Genomic DNA, 18,879 nt, shown 5'->3' on the forward strand with positions numbered 1-18,879 from the left:
TACTTAGATGTTCTATGACATTAATAATAAAATTGTTTACAGTAATTTCAGTGAAATTGTTAGCAAAAAACAGAGGAATCATATGATTTATACTCTAACTCTACCTTCTCCAAAGCTGCCAGAATGACATTATTTTACCAGTCAACAGGCATATTTATATAAGATCATTCTCTTTATCTTGGGACTTTAATTCATGCATCAACGCTTCTCCCTACGCTATAGACTTGAAGCTGAGAGGTCAGGTATAAATCTACACAATCTATGCATGTCTAAAAATGTTACATGTTTGGACTCTTTACAAAGCCTATACACTGATATAGAAAACTAGCTAATTTTGATGACCTGGATCATCAGTTCCTTAGTATTAGCAATAGTTCCCCTTCTAACAAACCACGATTTTACCAAGAATTGTAAACTGCATAAAACTCATGACACTGTATAGCATTCATAGGTTAAAGCTGTTCTCACTCCCACAAATCCAAAGAAAATCCAAAAGTATCATTTAATTTATTGTGGTCAAAGAGAAACTTTTGGCATCAATGCATACAAAAGCTATGGGTATTTTATTATCATGAAATTATATGCTGGTCCATTATTTTGTGTTGGATTAGGATTTTAAAATGATTGTCTTTCAACCTGAAGGTTTAAGTGGACATTCACACATCTCTTCTGTGGGACCCATGGGACCCAACCAGGAAGCGAGCAATATCCTGTTCCCGAATGTCACATTTTTTGACTCTTCTGTTGTTGTTTTCATGTTCTAGGTGCTCTATGTGACCTACTTTCTGTTAATCGTCTTATTGTCTTCAGATGTGTCTTGTTAATTATGTCATTTACTTTGTGTATAATAGTTCCTGTTTGCTGTTAATTGTGTTTATATTCGTTCTGTTTTGCCTGCCTGCCTGCCTGCAGCAGTGCTATTTGCTCCTTTGTATAAGATTAAAAACTATTAGGATTATATTCTCATCGAGTCCTCCTTCTTCCTGAACCACACGGTGACAGAAGACCAGACCGAAGAAGCGGCGTGTTTTCCCCTTTTGTTTTATTTTTGTCCTAATGTCCTCATGCTGGAGCAGGGTGATCGCTCTCTTGAGGACCACACGGATGACTTTTTGTTTCTCGCCAACAACCCCCGGTACATGGACAGCTTTCTGTGCACGATTTACTTCCGTGGACTGAACATCTCCTCGCAAGCTAAGCTGTACGGGAATGGTCCTCTAGAGAGCATCGCTGCATACAACGAGTGGGGGCGACATCAGCCCCACTCCCGATCCAGAGCCCAGCCCACCACGATGCGGAGCCACAGCCAGTGCCCACCGCTGACAGAGTTACAGAGTCTGCTGCGACTGCAGAGCCATTGCCAGAGAGCCGTGGAGCACCACCAGACCAGAGACTATTGTATCAGACCAAGTGCGTGAGCCGGCAAGAGAGCACGCCATGGTGGAGAATGCCAAGAACAGCGAGAGCACAGAGTGGAGCTCCGACCACTGCACAAAGGTTGAGAGTGAGCTAATTATCAATCTGGGGCTGCTGGATCTTCAAGAGGATTCAATATGCTGGAATGGGGACTTGGAAATGGACTTTAACCCTTCCCCGTATTATGAATCCCCGCTGGTCCTGTCCAGCCGTCCTGAATCCCCACTGGTTCCGACTAGCTGTCCTGAATCCCCGCTGGTCCCATCCAGCCATCCTGAGTCCCTGCCTCCAGTACCCGTGCCTCCAGCACCTCCGCCAGTGCCCGTGTAGTCAGCACCTGCACCAGTAACTGCACAGCCTGCGCGCCCTCCAGTGGCTGCTCACAAAGTTTTTCCACCCTATCCAGCTGCCGTCGACGTCTCCCTGCAGCTCTCTCACCTTACCCTCAGCTCATCATCTGGTGCTGATGCTCAGGTCTGAGTGTCACCATCGCCATCGTGGATGGAGGATCCCTCACCTCATCATACAGCCTCAGAGTCCTGGACTCCTCCTCGGCCAGTAGACCCATCGGCTCGGCTCCCTCTTGGCTCCTAGCTCCCTCCTCTCCACCGTGGCCCACCAGTCCACCAGGCTCCATCTGCCAGCTGGCTCTGCCATGGTCTGTCGTCGACCATCCATCACCTTGGGATTCCTCTCCTCCGGCTGCACCTCATCCCTTCGGCTCTTTCAGGCTTCTCTATCCCACCTCTATCCCCCCACTCCCCCTAGGTCCTCTGTCGCTCTGGCTCCACCGCATCCTTCTGGTTCCCTGTCTCCGCATCGGTCGCTAGTGCCTTCGGTGTCACCTAGGTCCTCCTGTTTCTTGGTTTCACCCTGGCTCTTCGGCTCTCCATCTCTGGCTCTTCCACCACCTGCTCCGCCGCCATCAGTCGGCCCCATGGAGTCGATGGCCATTCATCCTCCAAGGCTCCTCCCTCCGTCGGCTCCACAGTGGGTTGTCAGGGCTGTGCTCTGGATCCCTTGGATCTCCTTGTGCTCCAGACTCCTCCTGTCTCTTCCCAGGCTCCTCCTTCCATCTGTTCTTCCCTGGACTCTGTTTGCCAACCCCCTCCTGGTGACCCGTCCTCCACCGAAACCTGTTCCCATTTTCCTGTTTCTGTTTTCGGTGCGAGGACGCACCTTCTGTTTTCATGTTCCACGTGCTCTATGTGACCTACTTTCTGTTACTCATCTTATTGTATTTAGCTGTGTCTTGTTAATTATGTAATTTACCTTTTGTATAATAGTTCCTGTTTGCTTCTGTTACATCGTCCAGTCTTCATCGTAGTTAAGTGTGGTTATATTCTTTCCTGCCTGCCTGTAGCAGTGTTATTTGCTCCTTTGTATAAGATTAAAAACTATTAAGATCATATTCTCGTCGAGTGTGGACGGTTGAATATTTAGCATTTTGACAAGACAAATAAAAATAACAATTTGACAAAGAAATTTGTACAACCTACGTTTCTATTTTTTTCACTGCAGCACTTTTTCTACTTAACCAGAATGGGCAGCAGCAGGACTACATGTCCTAATAGCAGCAGACTACAATACTTTGGGCAGCAGGTCTTTAGGAAATATGACCTAAATATAAGGTTCTCAGAGGTGAAGATGGATGAAAATGGCCCTCCTGACTGCGCTCATCTCCACCAATAGGCTACTGGACCTACAAGCCCTGTTAGTAATTCATGCCTACTTTGGTCTAGCAGACTCTAGATAGGTGCTCAAAGTTCCATCCATTTATATTTAATCATGTAGCGGACACCTTTATTCAAAGACATTTTTATTTCACCAGCTGGAAACAGTGTAGGAAAAGGTCCTTGAAATTAATTTTGTGGCTCTTTGGGATGGCACCACAAGGTGCCAGTCACTTGCATAGCGCAAGGTCCTTGAGGACACATAAGTTTGAAGAGCAAAATGATAAAAAAGAGGTGTGACCGGGCTTTCTACAGCTCACTGAAGACCACTCTCATTGATGCATGGATAGTACGTGCGAGAAGGCCTGCCAAGAGAATGTTACAAAAGTCCAGTCCAGAGAAGAATAGCTAGGAAGGGTCTCATCTTCCAGTTGTTGTATAAGGTGAATCTAAAGGACTGTATGGTCTATATATAGTCTATAAAGCTTGTCAATTAACAATAGTATTGTAATTTGATTAAAATATAAAATTGTAACCTTTAAATGTATAATAATACTATATACTGTAAATAATAATAATTACCCACACAAATATCAAAACCCACTTTAAAAGGAGGACCAATAAAGAGTAAACACACCTAAACATAGGTTGCTGACATTGTAAAATATAATGAAGAAAAAGATAGCCTTAAAAAGCATTTACTTGGTGAACAACAATTTTGCCTAATAGTTTTGACTTCTCTTTGCTCTTTATAACAGGTAATATTGACAATAACATTATCTATCCTGAAGATATAGGTAAAATAAAATTCAGAAAATGAATGTCATTTAAGTTGGAGAAATGTGATTCGTGTTTTAATAAGTCTTTTCACAGACACCATAAACTCCTCTGTCATGAATGTGTAGATTATAGGGTTAAGCATTGGAGGAAGCACAGTGGTCAGAGAGAGATTAATTATCCTTGTGTTAGCATTTATAAATGAAGAAAGAGCATATGTAAAAGTGATGGGCACATAAAATATAGCCACTAATATTAAATGAGAAGTACATGTCTTTGTGGCTCTTTTACGGTCTTGTGGAGTTGTGATTCTGAACAATGTCACAGCTATGCATGTATATGAAAAGATAATAAAAGCTACGGGAAACCCAAGGATGATTGCTGGGAACAAACTGGCTATCACAGAGCTTGGAAAATTATTGTTACAAGCTGAACGATATATTGGCCCATGATCACAGTAGAAACTGTTAACGGTGACAATAACTTTGCAAAAGGAAAGTCTGCTCATAAAAATAGCTCCAATCATTGTTAGCAACAGTGCTAGTGTCCATGAAGCACCTATCATAAAAAACATTGAACTGTGGGTCACAATCATATGATACCTTAATGGTAATGAAATAGCAACTAATCTGTCATATGAGAGAACAGCAAGAGTTAGTGATTGAACTGTAAAAAACAACATATTGGAGAACATGTTGGACATGCACAATCCATAAGGTATCAACTGATTCCCAAATAAAAATGTATCCAGTAGCTGAGGGATCACAGCGGTACTTTCACAAATGTCTGTCAGTGATAAATTAAAGACAGAGATGTATTTAGGAGTGTGAAGATTTCTGTCCATGACGATAACAAACATGAGGCAGGAGTTTCCAAGCAAGGAGATAAAATAGACAAAGAACAGAAAAATGTAATAGTATCTCATGTGAGGTATTCCGGATAAACCAGTGATGTAGAAGTAAGATGGAATAGAAATATTCCTGTTTTCAGTAAAATCAAGATTCATGGTTAATTCATTCACTGATCCTCTATTCATCCTGTCTGGACAGAAAGGTGCGTTTACTTATTGTGGTAAGAAATCACAAGACAAGATAGATATGTTGACAAAGAAAAAATTTTGAAATACGAAGAAATTTAAGTAATCATTAATGTTATCATGCATCTTTAAATACTCATACTCACAGAAAGGTAAAGAGTGGGTCTGGTGTATAAATCAGACAGCACTGAAAAACTTTCCCTGACCAGCTATATATTGAACTATATACCTCAATTGATCGACTACTTCAAACTTCATGCCTCACTGGACTTGTCACCTGACCAATCACAGCACAGCACGGAACTGGGACTAACCAAAAGAGAGGAGATAATGAAGCCTAAATTTGTCGCTCCATAATAACTAAGGCTAGTCATTAATTTTTTTTAAAAAAAGAAACAGAAATAATGTCCTTTTACGGCAGTTATTTTTAAATGAAAGATTTGAATAGACTTTTCGAAACTCATCTAGAAAGGAATGAATCCAGAGCTAATAATCATTCACTTCATTATCAAATGGCTGTTTTAACTGAACATGACATGTAAGCAGACAAATGCACTGATATTGAGGATGGAGGCAACAGCCTTTTGAAAGAATATGCAAAAAAAACCTTTTATACGCAAAAAATAAATTCAGCTAATGGACTTGATCTGTGCAACATTTTCCTGTAATGCCATAGCTGTTGAACAAGAGAAGTTATAAACATTTGTTAGAGCTACATTATATTACTATGTGTTTCCCAAAAGTACAACAAAACAAATGTTTTAATTGTGCATTAACTGATAATATTCCTGTTGTCACTGAAACCTAATTTAGGCCTATCCACTATATTTTTAACTAAGGTCTTATGTGTTTTCTGGATGTGCAAGGCTTCCGTTGTTGCTTATTGGTACTTTAGCTTATGAGTTTAATATTGCAAAGTTTTATTTGTTTTGAGATTATTTAAATGTATTATTGTTTTCTTAAACATAGGTTTGTAGAGCAATTTACTGTTAACTATACCGGTTCAACAGTTAATGAACCAAGTCTTTAAAACAGTTTACTTCTACTTTTAGTTTCAAAATAATTTTTTTTTTTTTTTTGCATATTATTAAAAACAGTAGCATTCTTAAATATTCAATGCAATATATTTATTTACAGAATGAAATAAATATATATTTTGTATTACTATTTTGTGTACAACTATTAGTTTTTGGCAGTTTTTTATTCACAAATGTATTTTACAATTCAGAGTAGCATGTTATTAATTTACAATTCCTTTTTATCTATACCAGTGTTTCTCAACTGTGGTCCTGGGTGCCCCCCAACACTGCATATTTTGTGTGCCTCCATAATCCCTAATCAGTTTTGGGGGGCGCCCAGGACCAGGGTTGAAAAACACTATGCATTTACTTACAATTGCAAGTTCTGATTAATGTAAGTAAATAAAACAATATAACTATGACTAAAGCTGAACAAAACTAAACACTTTAATTCTCACTTTTTAAAGGGTGGTCTAAAGTGCCCTTTTTATTACTTCCCTGAAGAGGTCAATTGGAAAAGAGCAGGGACGTGTTTTAAGTAAGAAACACAAGACTTACACACTAAAGCTAGAATGCTGTTAATTCACCACTCTTTGTTTTATTAGTTTAACAATTGTGTTTTTTTTTTCTTATAATACATCACAGTATTGGCTTTAGCATTTGTTATGGGTTTATGAAGTCTGCAGAAAATTGAAGGATAAATTATTCCACAACAGTGATAAAACAATACAAATGACAACAGTATCGGATGATGTTTTTTAAAATGAGAGAAAAAACGGTTTATTTTGGAAATGGGAATATGATTCTCCTTTTAAAAAGCCTTTTCAAAGAGATTATAAACTCCTCTGTCTTGAATGTGTAAATTATAGGGTTAAGCATTGGAGGAAGTGCAGTGGTCAGAGAAAGATTAATTATCCTTGTGTTCGTGTTTATAATGGAATTAAGAGCATATGTAAAAGTGATGGGCACATAAAATATTGCTACTAATATTAAATGAGCAGTACATGTTTTTGTTGCTCTCTGACGGTCTTGTGGAGTTGTGATTCTGAACAATGTCACAGCTATGCATGTATATGAAAAGATAATAAAAGCTACTGGAAAGCCAAGAATTAATACCGGGTACAAACCAGCTATCACATAGCTTGGGAAATTGTTGCTACAGGCAGAACGATATATAGGCCCGTGATCACAGTAGAAACTATTTATAATGACAATAGCTCTGCAGAAAGAAAGCCTGCTGATAAAAACTGTAGAGGTGGTCACCATAAGAAGTACCACTGCCCAAGTGATTCCAATTATAACAAGCATTGATCTGTGGGTCACAATCATATGATACCTCAGTGGTAAACAAATCGCTACTAATCTGTCAAAAGACAGAACAGCAAGAGTTAAGGACTGCGTTGAAATAGATACAAAGGCAGAGAACATATTGCACAAGCACAATCCATACGGGATCAACTGATTCCCAAACAAAAGCGTGTCCAGTAGCTGAGGGATCACAGCGCTGCTTTCACAAATGTCTGTCAGTGATAAATTAAAGACAGCAATATATTTAGGAGTGTGAAGATTTCGGTCTATAATAATGACAAGCATGAGGCAGGAGTTCCCAAGTAAAGAAATAATATAGACAAAAAACAAGAATATATAATAGTATCTTATGTGAGGTATACCAGAAAAACCACTGATATAGAAATAAGACGGGATGGAAATATTCCTGTTTTCAGTGAAATCAAGATTCATGGCGATTTCACCTAACTGATCCTCTATCCTGTCTGGGTAAAAAAAAGTATGTTATTAAACATGGTAACAAAAGATTTAACTTTACATAACATGAAAATATTAGGCATTTCAAGCTCTAAAAGCACAATCATAATTTAACATGCATCTTAAAACATCCATTTCCCTGTTAAACAAACATTTTGTACAATACATGCTGCAAATACAGTAGATCAGGTGTACTCACAGAAAAATATATATGACTATAGGAAGTGTTACTCAAGCTTTTACAGAAACAGTACTGTAAAAAGACTTCACTAGACCTGATACATACTGAACTATATATCCTTCAGGTATGAATGGCAGGTCTCTTCAGACTTGTGAGTTGACCAATCATAGCAAAGATCTGGCATGATCTGGTATGTCAGAATCAAATACACTAAGTAATCTACAGGGATTTCACTCAATTGTGAAAGAAGCCCTTAACCCTCAAAATATGCTGTAAGAACATTAGGATTAGTAGAGTTGCATATCTAAAGCTTGTTGCTGCATATCTTAAAAAACACAGGTGCAGTTTACAGACTGTAATCAATGCTTAGGATTTTAAACAGATTAAAGAGACCTTTCTACTGACTCTGACCAAAAGAATGATGCCTAGGGTTCCTTAGTCTCAGCCTCAGACTTCATATCCACAGAACATTGGCTAAACGTCTGATGGATATGGCACACAAAAGTGAAAACACTTCAGGAGTTTTGAAGTCATCATCAGATTAGTTAAATTATACAGGATTTCCAGGAGATGTGTGGGCCACATTCTTTAAAGTTTCATTTAAAGTTTCATCGGCCATTATGCCAAACCCCTCACAAAAGAAGAAAAACGTGTTTAAAACTGTGATGACCAGTGCTTATCAGGATTAACTAAACACTGGATTTTCCATAAAATATTTTGCGGCATATAATCTTTAAAATACGTTAGAGAGTTTGCGATCTGTTATTGTGGAGACATTTCCATGCCCCAGTACTCTCCTCCCAGTAAGGCTACAATGGGCGGACCAGGACTGCGAGGGCAGTGCTCTCATTGATTCTGGGGCCGAAAGTCATTTTTTGGACAATGCACTGGCCAGACACCTTCACATCCATATATTCCTCTGAGCCAACAGATCTCTGTTAGAGCTCTCAATGGACAGTCACTTCCCAGTGTTACTCAGTCCACGCTGCTACTAACTCTCGTCACCTCAGGCAATGACATGGAACAGGTTACGCTCTACCTCACTAACTCTTCACTGACTCCTGTAGTGTTGGGCCATCCTTCTATAAGCATGGTCCTCGGACGCTGAACTGGGGAAAACTGTGTTTTGACATGGAGTGAGAGATGTTATTTGTGTCTTGTTGCAGGATGAGATGGTAAACTTTGTCAAACGTGCCCGTTAGGAGTACCACGACCTGAAGGAGGTGTTCAGTTGGGCTGCTTCTCTTGCTCCACATCATCCCTACGACTGTGCTATAGTTTCAGGTACATTCTCCAAGTAAAGGCAGACTATATTTGGTTTCTGCTTCTGAAAGGGAGGCCATGGAGCTAAATACATTTGTGCGGATTCTCTAGCAGCAGGGATCGAATCATGCCTTGCACTAACCTCTGCCCAGAATGCCCAGCAAGTCAGCTGTTTGTGCCAGAGAGGTTAAGGTCATACGTAATTTTTGGTATCATTCTTCCAACGTGGCTTGTCATGTAGGAATCTGGTGACACACCATGGCTCATGACATCCAAGAGTTTGTTTTGGCCTTTTCAGTTTGTGCTCGTGGTAAGACAATTGACCTCCAGAGGGTTACTTTAACCACTGTCCGTCATTTGTGACCTTGGTCCCACATTCTAGATTTCGTCACCACCATCCCCAAAGGCGGGCTATTGTAACATAGGTTCATTGTCTCATTCCTTGTGTTGTATGTGTCTGATTAGTGGGTGTGTCTGAAATGGACGGACTGAGATCAGCTGTGGCTTGTTTACACTCGCTATTTATTGTGTGTGTTTGGTCTTGTCTTTGCTCCAGCCTGTCTTGCTTGATCTCTGTGACCACCTTCTCACCGTTTGGTTCTGGTCTTGTTTCTTTGAATTGGTGTCCCATTGCCGTGTGGATTCCATTGCGGCCCCTGCATTCCCTACTCTAAGACTCTTCACTTCCTATGATCTTTCATTATATTCATTGTCAATAAACTGTTTGTTACAGCACTTGAATCCTCTACATCTGTTGAGACAAGTATATTAGGATTTTTTTATATTTGAGATTTAATAGTTTTTATGTTGTCTTAGCCATTTTATTCCTCCACATACGTTTGATGTCTATGTCTTTAAGTGTCACAAATCTGGTCCATTTTTCGTCTGGACTAGAGTAAAAGCTCCTATGAAAGTATTAACATCTGCTCTTATCTACCTCCGCTTAATTCCCCTAAAGCAGGGGTGTGCAAAGAGGGAGTTTTACAAAATGGACGGAGAGCCAGATGCTTTTCCATATATATATATATATATATATATATATATATATATATATATATATATAATATGCAATACCACAGTTACTGTAACAAATTTATTGTAAATATTATATATTGTATATATTATATATATTGCATTTGTTCTGAGCTTGTTCGGTTTAAATGGCTGGAGTTGTAGGTCCTTTCTAGCTTTCATGGGCAATCTTATGATGCAGAGACACTGCTATGCACTGCATAAGGTGTTTTTACAGTAAAGACATTTTATTGCCCAAAAGAACTCTTTAGTAAAAAGTAAAGAACATTTTAAAAAATAATCTTTAAAAATAAATAGAATGTTTTTTTATGGAAAATTTCTGTGAATGTTCCCAAGGCTCTTCATGAACCCATAGATCTTTTAGTTCATTAGATTCTCAGCATTATTGCAGTACAAATATAGAGGAACCAGATGAACAAAGGTAATATGTTCAGACACTATTTAAATAAATAATAATACTGAAAAATGAAACAATTACAATATATATAAATATATATTTATAAACATTAATTATTGTACATATCATAAAATAACACACAGGGGAAAAAAATAACAAAATACCACAAGAGGTCTATTTATGAGTCGGGAATATGAATCTTCGTTTAATAAGTCTTTTAACAGACACCACAAACTCCTCTGTCATGAATGTGTAGATTAAAGGGTTAAGCATTGGAGGAAGTGCAGAAGTCAGAGAAAGATTAATGATTCTTGTGTTTGTGTTAATAAAGGGCCAAAATGCATATGTAAAAGTGATGGGCACATAAAATATAGCCACTAATATTAAATGAGCAGTACATGTCTTTGTTGCTCTCTGGCGGTCTTGTGGAGTTGTGATTCTGAACAATGTCACAGCTATGCATGTATATGAAAAGATAATAAAAGCTACTGGAAACCCAAGGATGATTGCTGGGAACAAATTGGCTATCACAGAGCTTGGGAAATTATTATTACAAGCTGAACGATATATTGGCCCATGATCACAGTAGAAACTGTTAACGGTGACAATAACTTTGCAAAAAGAAAGTCTGCTCATAAAATTTACTCCAATGACCATTAGTAAAAGTACTAGTGTCCATGAAGCACCAATCATAACAAGCATTGATCTGTGGGTCACAATCATATGATACCTGAGTGGGAATGTAATAGCAACTAATCTGTCAAGAGACAAAATAGTGAGAGTTAGTGATTGCATTGCGAGAAATAACAAAACAGAGAACATATTGGACATGCACAATCCATAAGGTATCCACTGATTCCCAAACAAAAAAGTATCCAGTAGCTGCGGGATCACAGCAGTACTCTCACTAATGTCGGTCAAAGACAAATTGAAGACTGCTAAATATTTAGGAGTGTGAAGATTTCGGTCCATAATGATAACAAACATGAGGCAAGAGTTTCCGAGCACAGTAATAATGTAGACAAAAAACAGAAATATATAATAGTATCTCATGTGAGGTATTCCGGAAAAACCACTGATGAAGAAATAAGACGGGACTGAAATATTTCTGTTTTCAGTGACATCTTGATTCACAACCATTTCACTCACTGATCCTGTATTCACGCTGTCTAGAAAGAAAAGCACAAATTGAGTTATATTAAACACGGCTATCTCAGTTAGATCCCAACCAAACTTACAAGCATATTAGACATTCCATATTCTAAAAACACATTTTACCATGTATACAATGTAAAAAAAATAATTATATTAAATATTGATAAGAATGTTGTATATAATACACAAGACTTGAAAAAATGTTACAGTGCAATTAAGTACAATGTGATATACCCATAGTATCATCAAGAGAGTCTCAATGTGGCCGTTGAAAGCTCAGGCTTATACAAGCACACCGCCCTGTAACCCCTGATCTGTTACATACTGAATTATATATGCCACTGATTATGATACAGTATGAATGCCAGGCCTCTCTAGACTTGTCAGTTGACCAATCATGTTACTGATGGCATGATTACATACATTACATACAATAATATACAGAGAGGAGAAACTGTAGTGCTGCTGCTTCATAATGGCCTACTGTATATTTTGAATATTGCCATTTCAATGGCAATCTTAGTAACTAAAAAGAATACTCAATTTTGGAAACACAAAGAGGGTCTTTGCTATCTACAAACTAGACATTGTGAAGGATGGCCTTTGCCCTCAAATATTTTATTGTATACTGTGTTCTGAGGCTATTGCATGTAAAGTGTCACATTGCATACATTACCTATGCAGTCATCGGCTGATGATATTTTATTACTAAGCTAACAGTTTATTTTTTTTTATAATATGTTGTTTCTGTTTTTTAGGGTTTCATAGTCTGCCCTCAAAATGTGTGTGTGTTGAGAATGTTCAGAAAGTGTAGTATTCAACAAATTTTGCATCATCCAATTATGAGGCATCTGTTCCTAAGGATAATGAGTAACATGTTAATTACCCTGCTAATAGCACTGTGTTTGCTCAGGTAAACCTGTGGAGAGGTTCATATGGGGCCTGAGAGATTTCAGTCTTGTGTCTTGAAGCTCATTAGTGTGAAGCAGCAGGGAAACAAACAAGTGGAGTGTGACTTACAATGAACCCACAAGAAAACAGACACAGAGGTGACAGAGGTCACTTGAAGCATAACATAAAAGATAACAGAAAACAAAAATAATTCCTGGTCTTGGTCACTGTCCTGCAAAGGTCATTTAAAATTGCACTACTGTAATGAAATAATTTCATCAAGCTAAGAGGTACCTAAGTCCATTTATTATAATTGGGAATTTTAATGGGGATATAATTCCATCTAATTAAAATGGGTGAATTATAACGGGGATACTAAAACCAAAAAAAATTTACTATGCCTAAAATGTTTATGTTCTGTGTGAACTAATATCATCAGCAAGTTGTCACGGTGAAACCTGGCTTTAATTAACATATTCTATGTTGTTGTTTTTTATCTTAATTGAAATATTTTACATTTGAAAACATGAATGGCTGAAATGGTTTATATAGCACTGGTAACATATAAACAGATACAGAAACAGAAAATACTCCATATCCTATTAATGTGCATTTATATATCATCAAGAGATTAATAAGATTAATTAGATATTTTTTTCTGTGTGTGGTTGTGTGTGTCTGTGCGTATATTTGTAGACACTTTCTACGTTGTTGTAGATTACTCAATCACAGCTGCTAGGAAGCCATGACGTATCAGTCATATATTAAAATATAAAAGGCAGGTTTTCAGTCATGTATTTCTGATGAGAGGAACATCTCAGACAGATTATTTTGTGCTATTTTAAAGTGCTCTGATTGAAATTTCAACTATAAAGAACAAAAGGACAATACATTAAACAATTTTTTATTAAGAATGCATGAAACTCTTTTTGTACTTCTGATAAAACTATATTTCAACTTCCAGACTTTTCATCATCCTGCAGCTACAGACGCCATCTGCATCTTTATGCCATTTTCCTTCATAGGAGCTGTTTTTCTGTGCATATATGAATACATAGAGGATCTAATTGACTTCATCTTTTTATCTGTGCTAACTGTATTTTAAAATATTTGTATGTGGGAAGTGACTGATTGAAAATGGCAAATGAAAATTTCACTTTACACACCTTTATAATCACTGGATTTGATCACCTGCAGAACCAAAAGCTCCTCGGATTCCTCATCTTAATAACCTACATGCTCATATTGCTTGGCAACGGCATCAATCTGTGTATTATTTTGACTGACAGACATTTACACAAACCGATGTATATATTAATCTGTAATCTAGCTGTTGTTGACATAATGTTCTCTTCTAGCTGCAGCACAACCATGATCTCAGTGCTGCTGGCTGAGATTAAAACTATTTCATACTACTCTTGTATCTCAAGTATGTTCTTTTATCATCTTGGTGATGTTACGATTTGTATGGCTCTGACATTAATGGCAATAGATCGACTCATTGCTATCAGGCTTCCATTAAGATACCACAACATTGTAACAAATTCACGAACATGTCTGCTTATTTTTCTTTCCTGGCTCTTTGGTTTTGCTGTTATAGGTTATATAGCATCATTGGTAGACAGTGTTCCATATTGTCGCCAGCCTGTCATTAAATATGTGTTCTGTGATCATCCTTCCCTTATCAGAGCTGCTTGTGTTGATCCTGAACCATATTTTTTTGTACCTGTAATTATAAGTATGTGGTTGTTGTGTGGACAGTTTCCTTTTATTGTATGTACCTATGCTGTCCTGGCCTACAGTGTGACTAAACTCTCCAACAACTCAAGCAAAAAACAAATGATCAGCACCTGCTCCAGTCACCTCATTGTCTTATTTAGTTTTTATGCACCAAAGCTGGTCTCTATTTTACTAACTCGAATAGGAGTTGTGCTCAATTTAACCGAGCGAAATGCAGTTTTGATTGTAGCCTCTCTAATTCCTCCCTTAATAAACCCCACTGTTTACTGCACCAGAACTAAAGAGATCAGGAAACGAATAGCAGATGTGTTTTTGCACAAGAAAATAGTACCACATCATTTAAAGGTAATTTCAATTGCTTTATTGTCTTAATTCTGGTTGTGTTTATGTTGCTTTTCTGATGTCTGTGATGCTCCTGCTCATTTTAGAAACTACAAGCCAAAGCATAGACAGAGGTTCAATTTAAGCAAAAGAAAATAGGAACAATATTTGGAGCTCTGCATATTTTTACATTAACTGAATTAGCAGAAATGTGAAATGTTAAACAAAAAGTCCTTCTATACATTGACAAAACCTACCTGTGAAATATAACTGTTTGTAGATGTACTGTGTATTTAATCTCTGTATGTGAAATTTGAATCATACTGTGTATGTGAAGCATAACTAATATTAATCATATAAAATTAAAATTAAGCCTGTTGTCCCTCAGGCCAAACAATAACATCAGTTACTGATTCTATTAAAACATTTGTGCACTGGGATCTTAAGCATGTCTCTGCTCAGCTAATAATGGATCATTAAGAGGACCCTTGTGTACGGTGAAAGCATTGTGGCTCTGTCTCTGTCTGAAAACTGAAAAAAGCTAAAATATATTCTACAGAACTAAATGGAAATTACTTTTAAGGTAAGAGTGGAGGCAGCCGTTTGAAACTTAAATGTTCAAAGCTTCTAGTGACATTTGCTACTAGTTATATTACCTGGCTAAAATAGACATACCTGTACAAAAACAGTCTAATGCTGCTTTATATCACACAATGGTATTTTGTTCAGATTCTTTTATTATCATTATCATAACCTAACTGGTTTGTAGTGCAAATAGCTGTTATTCTTCTTGTTATTACCTATAGTGGATAATGAATCACAAGTCTAACACATGCACTGAAAATAACTTACTTCTGCACTGCAAAGGACATAGGGTGCTATATGAGAAATATCACACAAGTAGCCATGAAATATTGCTTTATGTTCAGCTGCAGGCATAAGATCATTAGGCCAAATGAATGCCATGGGTAATCACAGCCATGATAATATACAGCTTTATTTGATTACCAGTCAGTAAACACATGCTTGGGGCAGACCAGTTTAAACTGATCTGTTGTAATGCGCTTGCAACTTCTTCTATATCTTGTGCATGCAAATATAAGCGCCTCACACACTCTTAATGCACAGCACTCAGGTAAAAGAAACTTAAACTTTACCAAAAAAATGGCTTGACTATGCATTTTTTCCTTCATTCAACTGTCTGCACCTTCCGTTTTAAAGGCATTTATTTTTCTAACCCTGGTCTTGCTCCATTAGGCAGAAAAAAGCCAAGTTCAACAGATTGACCATGATTGATTTATAATGGTCATTCTTAGATTATGATGTTTTTGCTTCAAACAAAGAATAGAATTAGTATAAAATTTTAATGAAAGGTCAAACTGAAAATATTTGTACATGCATTGTGTATAATAAAGCAATTCAACATAAAATACTATATGTTGATCCCCATTGCCAGCAGTTACTGATTCTATTAAAACATTTGTGTAATGAGATCTGAAACACTACAGGGAACATTGTTAGCTCAGCTATTACCTGAACATTAAGAAGTCCCTTGTGTATATTAATGAGCTGGTATATACATTACTAATTACAGAGATTTTACCGTAAACCATAATCTCATTCACTAGAATCTACTATTTTTGAGTGGTTAACAATATAACAATCATTTAACATTCATGATTAGATATTTGATTTGAAGTTAAAATTATGCATTAAACTAAAGAGTATTACACAAAGAATGAGACAAAATCTATCTCTTTTATCCTTGTGGGACGAATTACCCCTATCTCCCTCATGTCCAATTAAATATTAAGTTAAGGCATTGCAAAATTGTCAGATATTTTTTGTCAGATGTATGTTTTTTTTTAACCATACACTATACTTGAGAGACTTTCTAAGTTTACTCAGTCAAGGCTGCTAGGAAACCATGACGTATCTGTCACTAGTAAAATATAAATGTCAGGACTTCAGTCATACGTTTATCTGGATGGGAGGAACATCTCAGACAGTTTATGCTTTTTTAAAGTACTCTGACTGGAAGTAAGGAAGAAAAGAAGAAAAGGACAAATTATAGCTTTTTTTCCATCCTTAAGAATGCAGGAAACCCTTTTTGTATTTCTGATAAAACTATATTTGACCTTTCAGAGTTTTCATCACCTTGCAGTTACAGACTCTGTCTGCATCTTTCTTCCATTTTCTTTCATAGGAGCTTTTTGCCTATGTGTATATGAGTACATTGAGGCTCTAATTGACTTCATATCATCTGTACTAAATGTGTTTTAAAATATTGAAAATGGCAAATGAAAATTATACTGTGAATAATGTAGATGGCTTTATAATCACTGGATTTGATCACTTGCCGAACCAAAAGCTCCTCGGAGTCCTCGTCTTAATAACCTACATGCTTATATTGCTTGGAAATGGCATCAATCTGTTTATCATCTTGACTGACCGACATTTACACAAACCTATGTACATATTAATCTGTAATCTAGCTGTTGTTGACATAATGTTCTCTTCTACCTGCAGCACAACCATGATCTCAGTGCTGCTGGCTGAGATTAAAACTGTTTCATACTACTCTTGTATCTCAAGAACATACTTCTATCATCTTGGTGATTTCACAGAGTGCATGGCTCTGACATTAATGGCAATAGATCGACTTATTGCAATCAGGCTTCCTTTGAGATACCACAGCATTGTAACAAATTCACTGACATTTCTGCTCATTTCTTTGACCTGGCTGGCTGGTTTTGCTGTTCTAGGTTATGTGATATCAATAGTAGACAGTGTCCCATACTGTCAGCCTGTCATTAGATATGTGTTTTGTGAATATGCTTCTATGATCAGAGCTTCCTGTGTTAATCCTGAACCATATTTTTTCATACCTGTTATAATAAGTCTGTGGCCAATGTGTGGACAGTTTCCTTTTATAATGTGTACCTATGTTGTCCTGGCATATAGTGTGACTAAACTCTCTAACAACTCAAGCAAAAAGCAAATGATCAACACTTGCTTGAGTCACCTCATTGTTCTGCTCAGTTTTTATGCACCAAAGCTGGTCTCTGGAATGCTAACTCGAATAGGTGTTGTGCTAAATTTAACAGAGCGAAATGCAATTCTGATTTTAGCTTCTCTAGTTTCTCCATTAATAAACCCTGCTGTTTACTGCACCAGAACTAAAGAGATCAGAACACGTTTAGCAAATGTTTTTTTGCACAAAAAAATAGTACCAAATAATTTGAAGTCAATTTCAAAAGCTGTATCATCTTAATTCTGAATGTATTGATTGTTTTCATAATGCTTTTTATGCTTTTGTTCATGTTCTAAAATATAATACAAACATATGTATGCTAATGTTGAATTAATTGTTTTCAAATGAAGTTAAAGAAATTAGGAAAAATATTTGGTTATTTTGCTTATTTTTTAAATTTTCAAAAAGTATTGGTAGAAATTGATTGTATATTAAATCTTTGTATGTGAAGGTCATACATGAATAAAGATTTAAAAAAATAATTATAATACCTATATAATAATTTAAATATTAATCATATTTAAACCAAAATTATTGTCCCTTAATTCCAACCATAATATTGTATCTTTATTTTATCTGTATAATGGTACATTTTTTATTGATAGCCTCACCCATATTTTTCTAATAACAGCATAGCTGTAAAAATACCTATATATAATTACATCTGTAATTACTTTTATAATTGTTGACCAATCCCAATGACCAATTGTTGACACCTTAACTCAACTTAACATACTCATTAACATACCCTTAACATACCCACAAAACCTGTCACTAAACTTGTTTTGCAAAACTGAAAATTGTTTTGCAAACACAATATGAACACAATACGTACATTGCACTTATATTTCCATGCAAGTATATAGTAGTTAAGAACACCTAATATATAAGTGCTATTGCACTTATACAAAATATTATCACACCTCAATAACATTGAGCTTAAATTTTCCTTAAAATTTCTTAAACATCTCAAGCCTCCATTGCTAATTCCAAAAACATTATTTTAAAGCTGGTTACATAAGCTTACACCACTGATGATATATAATAATGCAGTCTAAGGCAGTTATTGGACAGAGTAGGTGAGAGATTAAGGCTGTCGGTGAGCCAGCGATCAGGAAGGATACAGGAATTAGGCCAGGAACCAATACTAGATGAAACATGTAATTGAGCAACAATGCTG

The 18,879-nt window shown here is 36.8% G+C and overlaps 6 protein-coding genes across 6 annotated transcripts in view; 2 read left to right on the plus strand and 4 right to left on the minus strand.

The window, feature by feature from the left end:
* Positions 1-18,879, minus strand: part of LOC122352435 (olfactory receptor 1500-like) — a 40,047-nt gene that overhangs the window by 7,590 nt on the left and 13,578 nt on the right. The gene's annotated exons all lie outside the window — the stretch shown is intronic.
* The window catches only part of LOC122352544 (olfactory receptor 1496-like), a 33,960-nt gene that overhangs the window by 1,513 nt on the left and 13,568 nt on the right, over positions 1-18,879 (minus strand). The window lies entirely within an intron of this gene.
* Positions 3,913-4,955, minus strand: LOC122352546 (olfactory receptor 19-like). The gene has a single exon (XM_043249984.1). It carries the CDS (start codon positions 4,900-4,902, stop codon positions 3,913-3,915), a length of 990 nt encoding a protein of 329 aa, XP_043105919.1. The 5' UTR covers positions 4,903-4,955.
* Positions 6,702-7,661, minus strand: LOC122352549 (olfactory receptor 13C2-like). Its single transcript, XM_043249988.1, has one exon. The coding sequence runs from the start codon at positions 7,659-7,661 to the stop codon at positions 6,702-6,704; it is 960 nt and encodes a 319-aa protein (XP_043105923.1).
* LOC122352548 (olfactory receptor 10G4-like) lies at positions 13,742-14,716 on the plus strand. Its single transcript, XM_043249986.1, has one exon. The coding sequence runs from the start codon at positions 13,742-13,744 to the stop codon at positions 14,714-14,716; it is 975 nt and encodes a 324-aa protein (XP_043105921.1).
* LOC122352547 (olfactory receptor 6N1-like) lies at positions 16,959-17,939 on the plus strand. The gene has a single exon (XM_043249985.1). The coding sequence runs from the start codon at positions 16,959-16,961 to the stop codon at positions 17,937-17,939; it is 981 nt and encodes a 326-aa protein (XP_043105920.1).

Source organism: Puntigrus tetrazona, chromosome 10, assembly GCF_018831695.1.
Source record: "Puntigrus tetrazona isolate hp1 chromosome 10, ASM1883169v1, whole genome shotgun sequence".
In the NCBI taxonomy this organism is placed as follows: domain Eukaryota; kingdom Metazoa; phylum Chordata; class Actinopteri; order Cypriniformes; family Cyprinidae; genus Puntigrus; species Puntigrus tetrazona.